General features: G+C 33.4%; 2 protein-coding genes across 2 annotated transcripts; both read left to right on the top strand.

Moving 5' to 3' along the window:
* Positions 1–6,811: 6,811 nt before the first annotated feature.
* LOC146934621 (uncharacterized) lies at positions 6,812–13,353 on the top strand. Its single transcript, XM_085706529.1, has 14 exons — positions 6,812–7,200; positions 7,286–7,360; positions 7,450–7,557; positions 7,656–7,688; positions 7,803–7,892; positions 8,052–8,168; positions 8,412–8,549; positions 8,799–9,206; positions 10,155–10,289; positions 10,981–11,199; positions 11,364–11,645; positions 11,756–11,893; positions 12,087–12,389; positions 12,844–13,353. The coding sequence occupies exons 1-14, from the start codon at positions 6,994–6,996 to the stop codon at positions 13,057–13,059; spliced, it is 2,469 nt and encodes an 822-aa protein (XP_085562655.1). The 5' UTR covers positions 6,812–6,993; the 3' UTR covers positions 13,060–13,353.
* A 1,735-nt stretch (positions 13,354–15,088) lies between these two features.
* On the top strand, positions 15,089–21,876 carry LOC146934620 (CRM-domain containing factor CFM3, chloroplastic/mitochondrial-like). The gene is made up of 7 exons (XM_085706525.1): positions 15,089–15,651; positions 17,574–17,967; positions 18,052–18,182; positions 19,984–20,289; positions 20,944–21,112; positions 21,190–21,482; positions 21,582–21,876. The coding sequence occupies exons 1-7, from the start codon at positions 15,103–15,105 to the stop codon at positions 21,678–21,680; spliced, it is 1,941 nt and encodes a 646-aa protein (XP_085562651.1). The 5' UTR covers positions 15,089–15,102; the 3' UTR covers positions 21,681–21,876.
* The last annotated feature ends 679 nt before the right edge of the window (positions 21,877–22,555 follow it).

Below are 22,555 nucleotides of genomic sequence, written 5' to 3'. Positions count from 1 at the left end.
TGGTTATAGATTTTAGATAGATGATTTCATACAAAAAAAAAATTTAAAAAAAAGAAAATTTAACCAAAAAATTTTACCCTACAAACAAGGCATCTTTTATTTTCATACGATATTACACGTTCAGATAAACATTTTTTATATGGTATACATGTCTACATTGTAGACCATAAAAGATTTCTCCATTTATAAAGTCTTCTATACATATCGGACAATTGGTTTCAGTGGGATTTAGAGAGTCATATATTGAGTTATTTACTCTTTTAGAAAGTGTTCGACGAGCCCTACAAGTATCTATAATAAGATACGGGTGATACAAGCATAAAAAATATAAAAACTATTAATCCTAACAATAACATTCCATAAAAAAAAAAAAGACTTGTCTTGATCCTCTTCAGTTATATCGTTACTAGGAAGATACAGGCGAAACTCTTTAATTTAATACTCGGTAAATTAATAAACTCTCTAAAATAATAAATTTGTCCGGTTCCGACTTGGGCCAATGCAAAAAATTGAAAAACTCGATAAAATAATAAGATAATAATTTTTCGGTCCCTTTATAAAAACTCGGGAGATCCCTTTATAATTTTCGGTCCCAAGAAAATCATAAATTAATAATTCATAGAAACTGAAGAAAAAAATATATTAAGAATACATTGAACACATTTGTTCCTCTTGTTTACATTTACCGTACTTCAAAAGTCATTATTTATTTTCAATGCATATGAACACAGTAGTTACTAATTTACGTTGAGTCTCAAGGTTCGCTGCAACGTAATTCTAAGAGGCATAGACTAATTTGTCTTTTTGTTTGGTATGTACAGTATAATTACTTAAAAACTCTTTAAATTAATAATTATTAATTTATCGATAAATTAATAACTCTCTAAATTAATAAATTTCTCCGGTCCTGATATTATTAATTTATAGAGTTTTAACTAAATGTTGGTTGAAGAGAGAGAGAAAAAAAAATGTAAGCATTATATATTATTTTTTGATTGAATCGATAGTGCTCTCTATTTCAGTTATTCACAACAAATTACTTTGCTACAAAAATCATTTTGAAAGAAAAATAACTTTAGTGTAAAAGCACCGACAAATTAAAAAATAAATCTTGTTAATATTATAATAAAATAAAATTATCAATTCTCCTAAAAATAACTAAAATTATCATAAAATATTACATTACATACATGAATAAAATTTAAATTTTATAATAAAAAAATACTTCAACTCACGTGAATGCATAGTGATTAAAACTTTTTTTGTTTTTTTGAAAGAAAAACTTTTTTTGTTGAATAGTGATTAAAACTATTAAAAAAAACTATTGAAAAAAACTTAGCTTAACTTTTTCAAAAAAGAAAACTTAACTTAATTGACTATGTCTAAATTATGAGATTAGACACCCTAATTCAAGTTTTCTTTTGCGGGTGTGAAGCACATTTGAGTAGTTTCAAATGAGATTATTTTGCAAGTGTGAAGCACATTTGAGTAGTTTCAAATGAGATTATTTTGCGAGTGTGAAGCGCACAATCCTAGATTATAAATACTTGAACCTATAAATCCTAGATTATTTTGCAAGTTCATAAGAGCATCCACAATGGAGACGCCCATTTTTGGGTTCTTAAATGGGTTCCACGTGTACACATCACTTATTTATAATTTTTTAATAGTAGTACTTTTTTTTTTGACAAGTTAATAGTAGTACCTAATAAGCACTCAATCACTCCAACTCAGATCTCACACAAAGTTCTTAAATGAGACCCATTAATCAACTATCAATAACTTTATATCATTATATTTCAATTTTTTAATATTAAAAGAGTGTGTATCCCGCTTAAAAGTGGAGGTCTTAAGTAAGACTCCGGGTCTTATAAGACCCTGAAACAGATTCTCTCCATTGGAGATACCTAATAGGTACCGGGTTTTAAATAGTTAAGACCCTCCCAATGAAGATGGTCTAAGTTATAGTTTACGTTTTTGTTTTAAGTTTTATTTTTTAACTAATTTTGTTTCAAGTTTTATGTTTGTGTGTGAATATTATGCGAATTGTTATGAAAAGATCTTCCCAATCATAAAATTAAAAAAAAAAAACTTACAAATAAAACATTTATTAAAAGAAAACTGCGATTCGTACGTTGGATTGCATCAAGCAGAGGCCATCAGGATTGGAAAAAGATACCTAATGAAATGTCATTGGAAGGATAGTGTTGGGTAATTGGGAAAATAGAGATGCATACAAAAAAATGGGATTTGGAAAAAGAAAAAAAAAAAAAGGATGAAAAGGTTGCCTCCTGATTGTGAGTAGCCTAGAAAGTAAGGGAGTGATTTGATCTTCTCATAGTATTTTCTCTTTGATTTGGTCTTTCTTTATTTGTGTGTTTATATATATATATATATATATATATATATATATATATATATATATATATATGTGTGTACGTGTGCGCGTGCATGTATGTATGTGTACGCGTGCGCGTACATATACATACGTATAGATACACACACATTAAAAGTCGACAAAACAAAATAGATAGAAAAAAGATAAAGTAATAAAAAAAGTGTCCTTTAAGACAAGGCATTCGTTATCCCTTGATACTTTCAAGACAATTGTTGGGGTGTGATGTAAAACTTCATCCTAACATTAACATTCCATATAAAAAAAACTCTTATCATGAGCATCTTCAGATAAATCATTACTACGATGATATGTTTTCTCTTCAGGTAGATCGGTACCATGATGGATCGTTCCCTGAAGAGAAAAATATTAAGGTTCAAGTATTATTATTTAAATTTTGTTCTAAAAAAAGTATTATTTCAATTTCATTAATTAATTTTCGCCAATCATTTTAAAACTGTAATCTAAACATTTGTTGATAAATGAAAATCAAATAAATAGGTTATACATATCAATCAAACAGGGAAGAAAATAATATGTTATATATATATTAAAATTTAGTGTATATTATTGCCAAGTAAAAAGGGGGAAGCAGTAATGGAGGCAGAATGTGGAGCGCAAGAATGGTCTTGTGAACGACAATCTTTGACAGTGGCTGCTCTCCAAATTCCATTCATATCACCCAAACCCATCCTCAAGTTTGTGAAGAAGCACAATATTACCAAAATTATGTTTATCTTGAAAAAACTACAACCCTTCATTTTAGTTTTTAAATGAAAAATTATGAGATTGGGTTAAGGCAGACTTCATATTTACAAACATTTCATTATATAGGACTCTTTTTATTCATTTACACCACCCACACCAAGTGAGAAAAGGCATAGGGTAGTTGTTGTCCTTGCCATTTACATATTAACAAATTCTGTAGTTAAAATAAAACTTACAAAATCATAGGCTGTATTATTATAATTACCGCCACTAGTGTCAGTATCTCCTTAATGTGAAATGAAATTGTTTCTTAGAAATCTTAGAGATGCAGTAAAAGCTTATGTAAATAATATTGTTGTTTTGTATAAGTTCTAAAATAACCTAATTTAACGGATCCTTAAAGTATTGATCGATGAATAAACATTCCTCGTCAATAAAAAAATTGATCAATAAACATCTTAAAAGAATGGGCAAGCCCTCAAATAAACCTAGTAAAAATGTGGTCAATAAACATAATAAAAGAGAGTGAACTAAAAACACCAAACCAGTTGCAGTGTTTGGTGGCCAATTTACAACCCTCTTTATCTTAAAAAGTTCATAAGTTATAGTTTACGTTTTTGTTTTAAATTTTATTTTTTAACTAATTTTGTTTCAAGTTTTATGTTTGTGTGTGAATATTATGTGAATTGTTATGAAAAGATCTTCCCAATCATAAAATAAAAAAAAAAAACTTACAAATAAAACATTTATTAAAAGAAAACTGCGATTCGTACGTTGGATTGCATCAAGCAGAGGCCATCAGGATTGGAAAGAGATACCAAATGAAATGTCATTGGAAAGAAAGTGTTGGGTAATTGGGAAAATAGAGATGCATACAAAAAAATGGGATTTGGAAAAAAAGGATGAAAAGGTTGCCTCTAATTGTGAGTATCCTAGAAAGTGAGGGAGTGATTTGGTCTTCTCATAGTATTTTCTTTTTGATTCGGTCTTTCTTTGTTTACGTGTATTTATATGTATGTATGCGCACGCACGCACGCGCGCAGCCTACATACATATAGATACACATATATTAAAAGTCAGACAAAATGAAATAGATAGAAAAAAATAAAGTAATAAAAAAAATGTCCTTCAAGACAAGACATTCGATATCCCTTGATAACTTCAAGATAATGTCATTCATATCCAAATGAATTCTTTTACGTTTATTTAATTTTTGTTTTTTAAATGTTTTTTATCGATTGAAATGCTTTGAGTCAAGACATTTGTTCTCTCTCTCTCCCTCTCTCTCCCTAGGGAACTACCCATCATGGTATCGATCTACCCATAGAGAAAACATAACATCATAGTAATGATCTATCCAAAGATGCTCATGATAAGAGTTTTTTTTATATGGAATGTTGATGTTAGGGGCATTAGTTTTTGTATTTTTTATGCTTGTATTATATGTAATTATAGATAAATTTAGGGCTCACCAAGCACTTTTTAAGAGAGTGAATAAGTCAATATATGATTTCTTAAACCCCACCCAAGTATTTAGTGAAACTAGATAGAAGATTTTGTAAAGGGAAAAAATCCTTTATGGTTTACCATGTAGACGTATCTACCATAAAAAATGTATGTCTACACATGTAATATCCCATAATAATTGAAGATGCCCTGGGTAAATATTTTTGGTTAAGTTTTTTTTTGTAATTTTTTTATGAAATCTTCTATATTCCGTATGACATTTATGTTCTATAACATTTCTTCAACAAAAAAAATTATTATCTAACAAAATAATTAGATTAGAATTAGATGTTATAGATTATAGATCTTTTTTGAAGGAATGTTATAGATTATAGGTGTCATACATAAGATTTCATAAAAAAAATTACAAAAAAGAAAACTTAATCAAAAATATTTACCCTACAAACAGGGCATCTTCTATTATTATGGGATATTACATGTTTAGGTAGACATTTCTTACGGTAGATATGTCTACATTGTAGACCATAAAGGATTTCTCCGTTTACAAAATCTTCTATACATATAGGACAACTGATTTCACTAAATACTTTGTCTGAGATTTAAGGAATCATATATTGACACATCAACTCTTTTAAAAAGTGCTCGATGAGCCTTAAAATTATCTATAATGAGATATAGTACAAGCATACAAAATATAAAAACTATTGCTCCTAACATTAACATTCCATAAAAAAAACTCTTATCTTGAGTATCTTCAGGTGGATCATTACTATGATTCTCTTCGGGTAGATCGGTACCATGCAATTCTTAAATAAGAGACCAACTTAAAACCTAAAATAAATATAAGGGATCAAACATGCAATTAAGTCAAAAAATAAATAAATAAAAGGTGTTTACCCTAACTTTAGTTAATCCTTCGTTTCATATATCAGGGTTTTCCCTCTGTATTTCCAACTTTTAGTTTTGGAGTTTCATCAAATGAAGAAGTCTTTATTTAGTAATTCTTTCTTATTCTCTGTCTCTTTCTCTTTGAATATTCTATGAGGTCAAATCTTCACATCTTAACAAGATACATAATATATTAAGATTTAGATGCGTGTAATTACTTCGTGTATGAATGAATATTTTGTAGGATATAAGTTACTTATCATCATATTTTTCTACCTACAGACAAACTTAAAAGGATGTTAACATCCCTTGGCCTCATCTAACTCAAGTGGTTGAAAATGGATTTGGATTATCTCTTTTCCTTTATTTTCTCCTTGTCTCTCTTTCACCAAATTGTATTTATCTTTCTTTATATTTTAGAGAGAAAATTAAGAAAGAGAAAAAAAGATCAATAGAGAGAGAAAATAACGGGAGAGAGATAAATACAAATATTATATACATACGCGCACACGCGCGCGCTCGCACGCATATATATATATATATGGTTTGCTAACTTACAATTTTTTTCATTGAAATATTAATCCCTCACATCTTCTCGTCAAAAAAAAAAAATCCTCATTTTCATTAAAAATCATCCACTTAGTTTAAATGACACCAACATCTACTTAGAGTCTATTTAATTCTTTTATTTATTTATTTTTTTGTTAAATAATAACAAAAGTCACACATACTCAATGCATAAAAGATTGAATACCATGTTTTTTTTTGTCTTGAATGAAGTGGCAATTCACTTAAAATAAACTCACACACAACTGTGAGGTCCCGGGTTCGAACCCGAGTTACGACATTTGGCCTTGCAATTTTGACATTTGCTAGTTGAGCTAGGACATGTTGCTTTAAAAGAACTTTTTAATTTTTTGGTAAATTTTTACTTTTTAAAATATAATACAACTAGAATGTTTTTTTTTTTTTTTCCAAAGAAACTAGAATGTTGTGTCTCCTATATGTAAGGAATATTGATAGTAAATATTATTAAATTTGAACTATAAAAAAAAAAACCAGAATTAAGATTTTTAATCCTCTACAAATATCTCAAAGTCTGTCAACAGTTTAATATTTTTATAAGAAAATAAATTTGATATAATCTTCAGTAAAACTTTTTACACAATCAATCAATCACTCATAAATTAGTCATGTGAGGGAGTTAAAAAATGAGGTTCAATTTCTTTATTAGTTTACTCTTTATTCAAGGAGAATTAACCAGTGCAGTAACATTTATGAATAGTTGAAGTACATGAGATAAATTTTTGTGTTGAAAGATAGTGATAATGGAACCGAACCCAAGAAGAATTTATGAACCACAGAGAAATTGGGTACCTTTCTCTTTTCTTTTCTTTTCTTTCTACCAACATATTATGAATATTCATTTCTTGCTCTGTTATATTTCCTTTTTTATGACCCATCATGATCATGATCATGTTTAGCAGCAAGTAGTAAAATCAATAGAAACTATTTTTCTTTTATCACTGCCTGCAATGAGTAGCAGTAAGAAAAGTTTGATCATTACCAATAATTTGGAAGAAGCTTCAGTGAATTTGTTAAACCAATTAGTGAAAGTGAAGCAAAATTCACGGATTTCGTACTTTCTTATTCTCGTTTTCATTGCTTGGCTTATTCACAAATGGATCTTCTCTTTCTCCAATTGCCTTCCAATTATCCTTCTTCTCTTTGCATCTACACAAGTATGTAATCTCTCTCTCTCTCTCTCTCTCTCTCTCAACGAAATAGTGTTTCAATTATTACTGATTCTTCATCTTTATTTTGCAGTATGGGAATTACCAGCGGAAAATACTTGAGGAGGACTTGAACAAGAAATGGAATCGTATCATAGTCAATACTTCGGTATGTTTTTCACTCCAATTGTCTTTTTGGCATTTTATGAATGAGCTTTTATCATGTTTATTTCAACTTATTTTCTTTGTACATTGTAGCCTGTCACAACATTGGAACAATGTGAGTGGTTGAATCTATTGTTGTCACAAATATGGTCCAATTATTTTAATCCTAAGCTTTCAACAAGGTTATCAGCCATAGTAGAGGTGAAATTTCCGTCTTTTCTTATGTATTGGAGTTTTGAGTTAGTCGGTGAGTGTGGAATTAATCAACTTATCAATTTTTTTTTTCTTTTGTGTCTCAGAAACGGTTAAAGCTGCGCAAACCAAGATTTATAGTGAGTATTGATCATTTTCTTTGGTGGAAGAGTTTCACATTTGTTTACCAAAAAAGTTTGAACATCCAATTTAATAAATCCTGCTGAACTGAACTAAAGAAATAATTTCCGCAGGAAAGGGTTGAAGTGCTGGAATTTTCACTTGGATCACGCCCTCCCAGTTTGGGCCTTCAAGGGATTAGATGGTCAACCTCTGGTGATCAGGTTTTATTTTGCATCACATTTCAGATGTCGCTTCTGTATAACTTTATAGATACTTTGTTTATTTAAGGTCTATTATGGCGAATGCTTTTCTTCCCTTAAGTGCTTATATATATTCCACTTATATGAGATTTTAATATAGAATTCTATTGGTATTGACAGCGACTCCTGAAAATGGGTTTTGATTGGGACACGAATGAGATGAGCATTTTGATGGTTGCTAAGCTTTCCGTTGGTACTGCCAGAATTGTGATTAACAGTCTTCATATTAAGGGTGATGTATGTGAAATAACACCCTTTGCATTTATGCTCCTTAGACATGCAATAGAGCTATATATACTAAAGAAAGTAGCAGAAATGAAAACAAATTAGTAGTTTAGATTGCTTGCTAATGTAGAACTATAAATATGATTACTGGTATACTGCAGTTTTGAAGAAAATTATTTTCTGTGATACATTCTTTATTTTCTGAGGCACCACTTGTCCTTTTCTATAATCTAATCATTCAAATTATTTTTGCAGCTTGTTGTGACACCAATACTAGATGGAAAAGCACTTTTGTATTCATTTGTATCTACACCTGAGGTTAGAATAGGAATTGCCTTTGGAAGCGGGGGAAGCCAATCAGCCACTGAGTTGCCTGGTGTTTCTCCTTGGCTGGTATGTTCAAATTAGTCAAAATTTATAGAAAAACTTGATGTCTATAATTTCTGGCGCAGTTTGAATTAAGTGATTAGGATCCGTTGTCTATAAAAATCATGTCCTTTTCATTCTTTGCCTCTCCCATGCTCATTCATTCTTGGAACATTCCTTGATGTTTCAAGTATCTTTCGTTAGTTTTCTCTCTGAATTTTCCCCAGTGCTGTGTCATATGATGTTTCATGCTAATAGTAGTTACCTTCCATACAGGTTAAACTTTTTACTGACACTTTGGTAAAGACCATGGTGGAACCTCGGCGCCGCTGTTTCAGTTTGCCTGCAGTTGATTTAAGGAAGTATGCTGTTGGAGGCACAATATATGTTTCAGTGATTTCTGGAAACAAACTTTCTAGGAGTTGCTTCAAGGGGAGGCAACAAAATGGCACAAGTAATGGCTGTTTAGAAGAAAACGTGAGCGACAAGGACTTGCAGACATTTGTAGAGGTAGAAGCGGAGGAGCTGACAAGGAGAACAGGTGTGCGTTTTGGTTCAACTCCAAGATGGGATACGACATTTAATATGGTTTTACATGATAATACAGGAATAGTTCGCTTCAATCTTTATCAGTGCCCCCCTGACAGTGTGAAGTATGACTACCTAGCATCTTGTGAAATTAAGGTATTGTCATCCATAGATGTTTGTTTTTGTGTGCTAGCAATTGGATTATTAATCGGCTGTCAATATGTATATATGGTTTTTGGACAAGCAATTTTATTTTTAGAGCAATGCTATTGACAGACACTTTAACACTCGCTAGTTAAGACACTCTCAACTATTGTGCCACGGCATCGTGTTTTTAAAACTGGTTACTGGTTTACCGGATCTTCAAATTAAGCATTTCTAACGCTTTTTTTTTTCCTTAATTGTTTTTTACATAAACCTATCTGCAAAATAACTCTCACCCCCTTCCTTAATCTTTGACTTTGCTAAAGACCACACCATCTCGTACCCACAACCAACTCCATCCTAGCCAAACCCCCACTACAATCATCTAAGCCAACAGCTTTTCCCCATCCTTTATAAATATGTACACCACCACCCATGGTCACACATGCCTATAGATCCAAAGTGTCACATGATTCAAATCCATCTATGAATTTAACTTTTGAAATGCAATGGTAAAACGTCTAATTTGAACACGGATCAATCTATGAGTTTTTAGCTTTATTATTTGCAATATCAGCTGTCAAAAAAATCTACACCTCACCTATAAACTTCACGACAAATTAATATGGATGCAATAGGGGAAGTTTTTGTGAATTCATGGCAACGACGAGTTTTTCTGGGCAAGAGGATAACATTTTTGGAATAGAGGTAATGGAGAAGAAATATTGTTGAATCCTTGTCTGGTTTGTTTTAGGTGATAATTTAAAAGGCTAAAAAAAAACTGAACTTGTATAGCCGGTAACCGAGAACAGAGCAATGATGTGGCTCAATATTTGAGCAACTGTTACCAGCGATTGTCAAAATGTCGTCTGTAGCATTCCTCTTATTTTTAATACCGTCGTGGTAAAGCTTCATATATGCTATTTGAACGCTAACCTATTTCTGTATGTCGATGAGAAGATGAGGCATGTGGAGGATGATTCAACAATTGTGTGGGCAATAGGGCCTGATTCTGGTGTAATAGCAAAACATGCAAAGTTATGTGGAGAGGAAGTTGAAATGCTTGTCCCATTTGAGGGGGACAAATCAGCAGAGGTACAATATTTACCCATCTGTCAAGCTTTCTTTGCTTTATGGTGGATATAGCTTGGTTATCTTACATTGCCAGTGTTGGATTTTCATCTAATCAAAGCTTAAGCGCCCGTTCTTCTTTCTTGATTTGAACTTATGCGCTCTTTGAGTACTAAGAAACAAGCATACTCTATCTTTCTTGCATGCCCATTTATAAAAGGAACATGATTATACCACCTTGGTCACAAAAGCTCTGATGTCATGTCAAGGACAGATATTCAAATTAAGTTGGTAGATGAAAAATCATAAGTGGTTTTTATATATCTTACAGTTACACATGATTATATAATCATTTAATATGGAGAGGTAGAGTTTCACGTTGATAATCTTTCTGGAGCAATGTTTGCAAGTTGTATCTGCAATGGCATTTTGTTATCCTACGACGAATGAGTTTATCGTATCAAATTGTTTGTATTCTGTGATTTCTACTAAATCAAGCAGCCTTTTGATGTTCCAGATACTTTCATGGCATAATTTTTTTCATTGTTTTTTTTTTTCGAACGTGGGTTTCATGATAGAGTCACTATCAAATTGTCCCCGCAGAGACATTTCCGCTCTTGAAAATGAAAGTAGTTGTACCTCTTCCGATTGAAATAAGTTTTTTAGTAAACAGACTGTTTCATCCATTTTAACTTTTTTTAATTCTGTTTTTTAGTTAAAGGTGAGAATTGTAGTGAAAGAGTGGCAATTCTCTGATGGTTCTCATAGCTTGACCAACCTCCATGCCAGTCCTCAGAAATCACTTAAGGGATCATCAAATCTTCTTTCAAAAACTGGAAGGAAACTTAAGATAACTGTTGTGGAAGCAAAGGATCTTGATGCAAAAGACAGATTTGGAAAATTTGACCCTTACATTAAGTTGCAGTATGGAAAGGTGAGAGGTACTGGTACATATCTGTTTTACTCGTTTTAGGTCTTAGCACTATGTCATGTATTGATGAACCAAGGTTTTTAATATATTTATATTGAAATGTAATTTGATGCAATGTAAGTTCATAATAACACTTTACCTGATTCTGTTATTGATAATCTGTTCAGGTTGTCATGAAAACAAAGATTGCTCCTCCTCCTACTACTCCAACTGCTGTCTGGAATGATACTTTTGAGGTAGATGAGAATAGTGGTGATGAATACCTAATTGTGAAATGCTTTAGTGAAGAAATTTTTGGAGATGAAAACATTGGTAGTGCACATGTAAATTTGGAAGGACTGGTACAAGGGTCAATCAGGGACGTATGGATCCCACTTGAAGGAGTGAGTTCTGGTGAATTAAGACTTAAAATAGAAGCAATTTGGGTGGAGAACCAAGAGGGATCAAAGGTATGCTTCTTTAATAGGAAAACAATGATTGTTTGAATAATGTGCTAAGCAGAATTTTTAACTCTGGCGTTCTTCTTCTAACAAGCCCTACTCCTTTGAAATGGACACAGAGTCCACCATCGGGCATGACGAATGGTTGGATTGAACTTGTTCTTATTGAAGCGAGGGATCTTATTGCTGCTGATCTTAGAGGGACAAGTGATCCTTTTGTGAGGGTAAACTATGGAAACTTAAAGAAAAGAACAAAGGTTAGAAACTTCATTCAAAATTCCTCTTGCGTGAACCAAACATCCTTACGATTTACAAGTTTTATTACCATCACATTATATCTTCTTATGGTGTTATACACTTATACTGGCATGACACAATTGATTGCTTACATAACTGTTATTATTTGTTTCATACTTGTAAGGCTTAATTTACTGTGGCATTATCTGGTAGGTTGTACACAAAACTGTCAACCCTCGTTGGGACCAGACCTTAGAGTTCCTAGATGATGGAAGTCCCCTGACATTGCATGTAAAGGACCATAATGCTTTACTACCCACATCAAGTATAGGTGAATGTGTTGTAGAATATCAAAGCCTTCCTCCGAACCAGACGTCAGACAAGTGGATACCTCTCCAAGGGGTGAAAAGTGGCGAGATCCACATCCAAATCACAAGAAAAGTTCCAGAGATTCAAACAAGACAATCTCCAGACTCTGTACCTTCTTTGACTAAATTACACCAGATTCCTAGCCAGGTAAGATTATCTTGCATCTCCCAAAACACACTGATACACAATATAACCTTTGGTTACCTTTTCAGCTCTGATGATGAAGTATTGTATTCGTTGTCTTAAAAGGCAATGCATGTGACAACATTTTACAGGCTATCCATTTAACAATTTGTAGAAATATCTCTGGTGTTGAGCTTCATTTTCCCTGTTCATTTTTCTATGCATACATTTGCTCTGTTTTCAAGAATTTTGAGCCAGTTGGTTTATATGCCATTTCTTGGGGGCACTTCTCTTATTGCTAAACCATTGGTAGAATAAATTTACGTTCCTTTCTGATAGAAACAATCCATTCATCAACTCAATTATTTTCTTTTTATCAGTTGCACTCTCATTTGTTGTGTGAATTATTATTATTATTCTCATTTTTATTACACCATTTTTCTCACATACTGTTGAAATTGTACATTATATATATCAGATAAAGGAGATGACAAAAAAGATTCGGTCTTTAATAGTGGATGGAAATCTGGAAGAACTGTCTACAACTTTGAGCGAGTTAGAAACTCTAGAGGATACACAAGAAGGGTATATAGCCCAGTTGGAGACTGAGCAAATGCTTCTTATCAGCAAAATAAATGAACTGGGCCAAGAGATCATAAATTCTTCTCCATCCCTCAACGGAAGTGGAAATTGATCCTGATTAGTGTCATACCACTATTTAACATTGTTATTAGCTGCTGCTTCAAAAAAAAAAAAAAACTTTGTTATTAGCTGAAATTATTTCTCCATGTCACGTAGTGTTTGTAAGAATGGTCACAAATTTTGTACATGATTATCCAAGTCTTCTCCTAGCTGCACTCCACAATCTGTATAATGATATAGTATTATATATAAGTACATGTATAATCCATTGATGATTGTAATAATGACATTATACTGCAAATGTATTTGAAGGGAATTGAGTAAGGAAGTGTGAATGTATTATCAATTGGACTGTCATAGATATATCTCTGCTCATGCTCCTCGTACTCGACTACATCTTACATCAACTTGGCCATAACTTGGACGCTTTCCCTACCAACTCGGTGTGATACGCCACACGCTAAATTTTTTAAGGACGCTGACTTAAGCACTTCTTTCTTATAGGCTTCGTGTTTGAGGGGTTGTGGATCGTCATATAGTTTGAACTTAGCCTTGTGATTCGGGAATGAGTTTCTATCGTCAGATAGTTGTTGTCATGCTTATCTCGGACTTGGTCTAGTATAACCGAATTGGAGGCCCATGATCTGTGCCATAACGAGGATATAATGCTCTTGCCCCCCCACCCCACCCCACCCCACACACACACACACACACACACACACTAATCTCTATATATAGAGAGATTAAACAGAAACCCTAATTGATTCATCACTCTTGACCCTAAACCTAAACACCAAAAGCTTGGTCATGACACACCACCAATCAATCATGTTGTAGCATGGTAGTAAAACTAGTCTCTTAAAAAAAAAAGCATGGTAGTAAAACTACTATGAAACAAAGTAGTTTACGTCAAACCCACACATTGAGGGGATTAAGTACTTATGAAATTTTCCCCGAGAGGGATCAAATAGAGGGTCACCTAGGCATCAAACTATTACCCGACCAATCATGAGATAAGCATGACAACAACGTGGGCTTGAATGAACAACAATTATTTGAGTTGGAGGCCCATGATCTGAGCGACAACAAGGATATAACATTCTTGTCCCATCTCAATCTCAATATGCAAGGATTAGACAAAAAAACCCTAAATTGATTCATTCGTTCTAAAACCCTAAAAAAGGGGTTAAATGGAAATCCTTCTTAATTTAGGCATTAGACAAAAAATCCTTTTAGTTAGCAAGGATTAGACAAAAAACCCTAAACCCTAAAATGATATTAGTTAGCATGACATTTTATTTATTACCTTAAGAATGTGTTTGGATGAGGGAATGTTTTGAGGGAATTCAAATAATTTAAGGTGAATTTCATTGTTTGGATAATAATTTGAAGAATTTTCAAAATGATGAAAATTTATGAAGTATTTTGTTCAAGTTTAAGTTAGAGAATTTCAAATGGTACCTAAAAGTTAAGAATTTCAAAATTCTTCGTTGTTATAATTTTTCAAATTTTACATTTTGATCCTCAAATTTTCAATTTGACCCCAAAAAATTTCAAATTGACCCCTCAAATTTTTCAAAAATTATAATTCAACCCCTCAAATTTTTAGAAATTTACAAATTGACCCCTAAATTTCAATTTTCAAATTTGGCTAAAAAAAATTAAAATTTATTAAAGTTTGCCAAAAAATGATGACAATGAATTTTTTCAAACAAAAATATTAAAAAATAAAAGTAATTTAATTGAATTATCTTAATTGTCAAGAATTTTATATTTTTTTTAAATTTTTCAATTACCTCGTCCAAAAACACGGTAATCCTACACACCTAGTCATGGTATATTTTTTTAAATTTTCCAATCACCTAGTCCAAAAAAAACGGGAAATACTTGCGTGACATTAATGTTACGGTGACATTAAATCTGGGCCACACATTGGATGACATTAGATGTGTTGTGTGGTCCAGATGCAATGACACGGTGACATTAATGTCACCAAAGTGCCACCCAAAAAACACCTTAATCCTACACACCTAGTCATGGTAGCGGTACATAGATGGACAACGTCCTTACTTCATGTTCTTGCTAAGAACTTCCAATGATCTCTTCATCACCGAAGGACCCACTCAATTTTGCAGCCAAATTCAAATTCAGACTTTGCTGCATTCTCTTCAACTCTTTCTCTTTTTCTTCTCTCTCAGCCAAATCTAATTACAACGAAGAAGAACAACAACACAAACCCCCATCCAACGCCATCGACCGAATCCTTCTCCGATTCCGCAAATTATCTGATCAAAACGATGATGAACCAATCCGAACCCTACTTCCAAATAACTTTTTGAACCGTGAATGGATTCGCTCCGACCAGTCGGTTATTCCGTCGGAGAAGGAGGTGGAACAGAAATTATTGAAGAAGAAGAAGAAGAAGAAGAAGGAAGTAACGGCGCATTGTTTGGCGAAAGAAGAACTGAGTCAATTGCGAGCAATGGGAATTCATCTGAAGGAGAAAATCAGTATCCCTAAATCTGGCCTCACGCGTTCTGTGCTTCAAAGAATCCATCATCAGTGGAATACCAATGAGTTGGTGAAGCTCAAATTTCACGAGCTACTTGCTCAGAATATGAATCTTGCTCATCACATCGTGCAGGTTGCTTTCTACCTTCCTTTTACATTAATATTCATGCTATGCTGCACACCATATCTATGCCTCTCACAATGAAATCACATGTTTCAGTGTTGCGACACTTGTGTCTGTAATTGTATCTGCTACATAAAATGATATACACTGCACACAAATGTTTATTATTATTGTATTGTATTATAGTGTTGGTACTACCACTAATGGTTCCTTTTTGCGTTTGAGTTTCAAATTATAAAGACAAAGTGATTTCCCTTGCTATTCCTCTTTTGTTATTAAAAACAATTTGATATACTCTTTTTAAGATGCTTATATAATTTCTAGTAATTACTTGAATTCATGTAACAAAATTTGGACCGATCTCATATTTCAGAGCTTAATTGCTTTTTGCTCCATACAAAAAATAAAATACAGGATTCCCCCCTTCAGCACTAGTACCAGTTTGTTTTTGCTCTTAAACGTCTTGGGCAATCAAGCTATTGTTGTTAACAATACGTTTTAATATTATATCATATTCATGACCCATACCAAGATGGTATGATAATCGAAGCTGTTATAGAAATCTTTCAATTAATGTTGTATGAAAGTTCAGTTTTCATTGTTTTTATGAATGATGTAACTCGGCAACTACTATCCTCTATTCCATCCTCTAGGATAATTCCATATCGCATGGTCATTGTTCTTTCATCATCGAATAACAAATCTGGTGCCCAATGGATTGTATTTGTTAGTTGCGAGATTTGGTTCGTCATATCCTGACTATTTGATCAATTCCAAAGTGCATCCTGTTGGTCGCGAAACATGTATTGGCAGGCTTGCATGAGGTAGCTGCTCCTCTGTACGTGCAAGTCATTGGTTTCTTTCTTTTTCAATGTGAAAAAATGCATAATACATAAAAACAACTACCCAAATGCAAGTCTGTAAATATATGTTTTGCGGTTGACAAGATGCCACTCGAGTTCATATAATAGCTAGGATATGGCGAACCAAATCTTGCAACTAACAGATACAAACCACAATTAATATGCATTGGGCACCGGAATTGTAATTCGACAATGAAAGAAAAAGTGAAGGATAACGAATCGCAGATCAGTGACCATGTGATATAGAATTATCCTATAGGATGAAATAGAAACCTTTCTGGATGGTGATTTCTGAGCTTCATCATTCCTGCAAACAAAGAAAACTGAGCTTTCACACAACATTACTTGAAAGATTTCTATAATGGCTTCGTTTATCAAACCGTCCTAGTATGTGTTATGATATATGAATATTACAACAACATATATTATAAACAACAGTAGACCCATATATACATTATCTCGGTGATGCATGCTGTTAATACTCACCATTCAGGTGCACATCAATTCTGGCATCAAGATTATGGACGCAACACTTCCCCTCACCAAATATGTCATATTTTTTTTCAAAATTAGCTTGAGGAAAACCCCCCAATCTATCTAGTCTAGTAGTAATTATTGGTGGTAACAACAATAGCTTGAGGTTTTGTCCAAGACATTTAAGAGCTAAACGAAAACTAGTGCTAAAGGGGGCAATATTATATGTTACTTTTGTATGGAGCAAAATGCAATTAAGCTCTGAAATTTGTTATTCATCCAAATGTTACATGAATTCAAGTAATGACTAGAATTTTTTTAAGCATCTTAAAAAGAATACATCGAACAGTTTTTATCAGCTGAATAGGAATAACAAGCCAGGACCATCTTTACTCGCAAAACTTCTTCTTTTGACTCCACAGTGAACTCTACTTCATCTCTTCTCATAAAAAGCTGATTGTTTTGTCTGTATATTTGAAACTCAGATGCAGGCGCAGAAATAAATAGGAAACGAGTAGTAGTAGCAGTAGTACCTAATTATTATAGCATTTTTTGTGTTGAATTTGTGAACTCAAATTTTGTAGATTTGTACAGCGGCGAACTGGAGGATTAGTTATTTGGAGGTCAGGAAGTGTTATGTGGGTGTATCGTGGTAAGAGTTATCAAGGGCCAACAAATGGGAACCAACTTGAATCAAAGGGAGGTGATGAAAAGAGTGAGTCAGTTGTGTTGAATCAACAACAGCCTGAGAACATGACGCCAGAGGAGGCAGAGTTCAACCGGATGCTTGATGATTTCGGTCCCCGTTTTGTTGACTGGTGGGGTACAGGAATACTTCCCATTGATGCTGATTTGCTCCTCCCTACGATTCCCGGTTACAGAACTCCGCTTAGGATTCTTCCTGCTAGAATGCATCCGCGACTTACCAACGATGAGCACACGAAAATGCTGAAACTTGCCAAAGCTCTTCCTTGTCATTTTGCCCTGGGTGAGCAAAACTCAACCGCTAAACTATTTTATTAAATTTGTCTTTCCTTTTGCTGATGTGAATCTTGTGCTAATTTTTATAAAGGGAGAAATAGAAATCTTCAAGGCCTGGCATGTGCTATTCTTAAGCTGTGGGAGAAAAGTTTGGTCGCAAAGATTGCTGTCAAGCTTGGTGTCCAGAATACAAACAATGAACTGATGGCTCTGGAACTGAAGGTTTGTTATCTGCAGTTCCTTGTTTGGTACCATCGAATTATGGACAATTATTGACTGTTGATATGTAACTGTATAATATGCTACAGAGCTGATTAGATTAAAAATAGTGAAAGCATATTTTAGAATGAATAGTGGAATTAATATGTCTGAGACCCCTTGAGTATTCAATCAAATTATGGTGCATACAAAATTTTGCATTTGTTATGAATAAGTGCCTTCTATAGCCAATCCCACTTAGTGGGAAAAGGCTTGGTTGTTTGTATAATTAAGTGTCCTTTGAAGTGTTGGCTATGCTTTTATTTGATAATACCCCAGTGTATCCGCCAAATTGGTTTATGATTCTATCTTTGAGAGAGCTAGTTGGTTTCCTTTTCTATTAGTTTAATCAGAAACCAAAGATACGACTAATTTAAAGGAATTGATACACTATGTATTCTCCCATTATGCTCTAAATGTAATTCACGAGGTATATTTAAACACTTTTATGTTACCGCATGAATAAATCTGTCCTACAATGAGTGACCCAGTTGACTGTTTCATATTTGATAATGAACAATTTTGATCTTTAATATATGACAATTAACAATTTTGACCTTTAATATTTTTGATTATCTATTACAAAAAATCATAAAAAGTTGATATTTTGAAAATGTTCATCAAGACAAATCCGACATCTTATATGCTACCATTTGTCTTTATATATTAGTAGAAAAATCTGGTCAATGTATGTTATGTGAATAGTGCACATAGTCAAACTGGGTCACTCATTGTGGGGCGGAGGGAGTATCATATTTGAAGATACTAATCTAATTATCTCCGTTTAATCTACATACATGTTAGTGTGTTCTTTTAGCTTGAGTGCCTGTCAAGTCCACAACAATTTTTTGTTGCTTCGGTATTGGATGTGCTTTGGAATGCACGGTAACAGTGCAACAAACATACTTGCAACGTGGATAAAGCTAAACTTTATTTACATAGGTGGAGTTTGGATTAATAACATAATAAAGTGTATTTAGTAAGTATTTATCATAACACTGTTGTGAATTTGAGCCCCAGCAGTCGCAACATTTGTCCATGAGGTGTCCGCTCAGTGGTAAGAGCTTGACATTATAACCTCGTGGGACAAAGTTCAAATCCTCCGGGATAGTTGTAAAATAGTCATTAGTACCACTTTAATTAATGATAATTTCCCCTTCCTTAATTTTGAAAAAAAGTGTTTATCTTATACTTCCTCCATCCCAAAATATAAGTCACTTTAGCGTATGATTCACAAATTAAGATACACAGTTAATTTTGTATAAGAAAGAAAAATTATGAATTACTACTTTACAAAATTGCCATTAAATTAATGGTATGGGAAATATATTAATTACAAGAATTGGAAAAAGAAATGGTAATAAATAGTTAAGAGTTTAATAGGAAAAACAAAGTTGATGCTTCATTGGTATTTTAAAAGGACAAATAAATTAGACAATTTTTTTAGCTAGAATGACTTAAATATTATGGGACAGAGGGTGTGATTAATAGCTAATATATAAATTGTTTCTATAATTAAAGAGGGAATTCACATAAACTTTGTTTGAACTATTTTTATAAGTGACTTTCATGGAGAGCTTATGAAAATAAGCTAAAAAATTTCCTAAGAGATACATTGTGAGCTGTTTACTCAAGTCCTTCCCAGCACCCCCCATGGTACATGGTGCATTCCTTTGTTCCCTTGTCATGCCACATTATACTCGAAGAAAAGAGAATAATGCAGTAGTTCTATTAATTGATTTGAAAAGTTTTTTCTCTGGTCCAGAAATTAACAGGAGGTACCTTACTGCTAAGGAATAAATATTACATCGTAATATATCGCGGAAAAGACTTCATTCCAAGCAGTGTGGCTGCCATTTTATCTGAAAGACAGGAGAATGTGCAATGCAGAGCTGTTGATGTATCCGGGGAAGATGAAACATCTGCACGAGCAGGATCAATGGCCGAGTTCAATGAGGCTCAAGCACTCTGTGGAAGGGAAATTTCTACTGAAGAATGTGAGATGATGAAAGAGGCTGCTGAAGCCAAGAATGTTAGGCTTATGAAAAAAATTGAACGTAAACCAGCTGTTGTAAGTATCTACTTGTTTTATGAAGTTTATATATGGTTGAGAAAGTAGCTATGTTTTATTTAGATTGAGAGCACTTGTTGGAATAGAAATCACAAACAGTTTGCTTTCAAGGGGAAGTTTTTTAATGTTCATATAATTAGTCTGCCAAGTACGATCAGATTGATGTTGTGTCACACCAAGAGGAACTGTTGAGAAGTCATTATGTTCTTTGGCATTGTGATGCTAGGGCTTAAATTTCTTTTTATATATATATCTGAACCTTGAAATTTAGGTTTCCAAATCAAATAGAATATCTATTAGTTGGAGCGTATGGCTGTTTGGTAATGGTGCAGAAAAACATATCTTATGAACCTTTGGTTCAGTCTATGAAGTCAGGCATGACATCAAGGGATTTTTGAATCTCAGAAATATGGGAACTTCATTTTGTACATAAAGTCTTTTAAATTCATTTTGTACATAAAGTCTTCGAAATTCATTTTGTGCAAAATGCCATATTAGCATTCAACATGGTGAATTTCAAAGCCTGAATTAGCTTTCTGTATTACAGTAATAACACATTTGAAGGATAAAATGAAATATCTAAGAGTGTTTTATGATTTCTGTTTTCTTATGAACATTCAATTTAATTTGTTGTATTCATATTTACACCTCTAGATACATGAACAGTCCGACACCAAAAAGTCAAGAGCAGAAAAACTATTAGCTAAAATTGATTCATCTATGGTTCCAGCTGGTCCTGATAATAGGAGGGAAACAATCACAGATGAAGAACGTGTTATGTTCCGTGTGGTTGGTTTAAGACTGAAGGTGTACTTGCAACTTGGTGAGTAATCTTCAGCTGTATTAGAGTTGCTATATTGCAATGATGAAATACTGACCGCTGCTTATGATAATCTGTAGATACACTTGGTGTTTTTGATAGTGTCATTGAGAATATGCATTTGCACTGGAGGCAGCGAGAACTTGTTAAATTAATAACAAAGCAAAAGACCCTTGCTTTTGTTGAAAAAACGGCTAGTTTACTGGAATACAAGAGTGGTGGAATGCTAGTAGCAATAGATAGACTTCCCAAAGGATTCTCTCTTATCTACTATCGTGGAAAGGATTATAAGCGGCCCATTACTCTACGACATAGGAACCTTTTGACGAAGACAAAAGCATTGCAACATTCAATAACCATTCAACGACACGAGGTTTCAATTTTTATACGTCAATTACAAATCTATTTTTCTCTTTTTATTAGAACGAGTTTTCATTAGAATGACAATTAATTATCTGCTGGTTGTTTGTAGAGTGAAGGTGAAGAATCTGGTGGTAACGGTGGTGGTTTTGATGATACGAAAGACAACGATTGGGATGATGAGAATTCCAAACTTTCAGACACAAAATGATGGGTGTCCTCTTGAAGGCAGATTGAAGTATTTGCGTAATAATGCCTAGGTTCTTATCTATGTTAACTTGCACATGTTAGTGCATACGTGATGACCCAATTGTAGTGAAAACCTGTTTCAAAATAGTCTTATTTTGAAAACATTGCTAAAGTCTTTAGATATATACTTGATGTAGAGTTTTGATATGTTTACTTAAGTATTAACATGTGCAAGTTAACATAGATAAGAACCTAGGTTTCTATGTTGCATAGGTACGGTGTCCGGTGCGATATGACAATTTTAAAAAAATTATGGTACAAGTACGTCAATAAAACACGAGTTTTGTTATATAATAATATATAACATGATAAAGCTAAATTCTTCAAACTGGCAACAAAAACATCACGTTAATTTAAAAAGTCGAATATTATAGTTGGTTACAAAAAAAAAAAAAAAACTCATGCACATATAATACTATATTATCATATTAATATATAAGAGAAAACCACAATTTTCACTCACCTTTTTACATGTACCCATACTTCACAGACACCCGTCATCTGTCGCTCAGATGCCTACGCAGTTGCTGACCACTGTGTTGCTACACGCTCAGGCGTGGTTCTACCCTGATTGGAGACAGAGGTGTCAGAGACCATGACATCATGAGCCTGGCTACATGGCTTGGTATGCCAAAGTCTCTTACCCTCGTATTCTCCCACCTGATGAAGGATCTCCTCCCAGGCCGGCGAATGTGGAGCAGATCATAGAGGAGGAGCATGCCAGAGAGCTGCCTGACACACTGATGATCATCCAAGATGTGGTGCAGATAGCTGATAATATTGTGGCCAGGAGCGGGGAGATGACTAAAGAGGAGATTGTTCAGGAGGTGATTCAGA

Source organism: Medicago sativa, chromosome 4 (genome assembly GCF_051527215.1).
Source record: "Medicago sativa cultivar Bolivia chromosome 4, Bolivia_mono, whole genome shotgun sequence".
NCBI classification, from domain to species: Eukaryota; Viridiplantae; Streptophyta; class Magnoliopsida; order Fabales; family Fabaceae; genus Medicago; species Medicago sativa.
This window is presented reverse-complemented; position numbering and strand designations above follow the sequence as displayed.

Excerpts from the sequence above, each read along its gene's own strand:
- LOC146934620 (XM_085706525.1), top strand. The coding sequence starts at position 15,103 with ATGATCTCTTCATCACCGAAGGACCCACTCAATTTTGCAGCCAAATTC. Across the intron at positions 15,652-17,573 it reads TTGCTCATCACATCGTGCAG|CGGCGAACTGGAGGATTAGT; the intron begins GTTGCTTTCTAC and ends AGATTTGTACAG. Across the intron at positions 20,290-20,943 it reads TTGAACGTAAACCAGCTGTT|ATACATGAACAGTCCGACAC; the intron begins GTAAGTATCTAC and ends TTACACCTCTAG.
- LOC146934621 (XM_085706529.1), top strand. The coding sequence starts at position 6,994 with ATGAGTAGCAGTAAGAAAAGTTTGATCATTACCAATAATTTGGAAGAA. Across the intron at positions 9,207-10,154 it reads TAGCATCTTGTGAAATTAAG|ATGAGGCATGTGGAGGATGA; the intron begins GTATTGTCATCC and ends GTCGATGAGAAG. Across the intron at positions 11,894-12,086 it reads ACTTAAAGAAAAGAACAAAG|GTTGTACACAAAACTGTCAA; the intron begins GTTAGAAACTTC and ends ATTATCTGGTAG.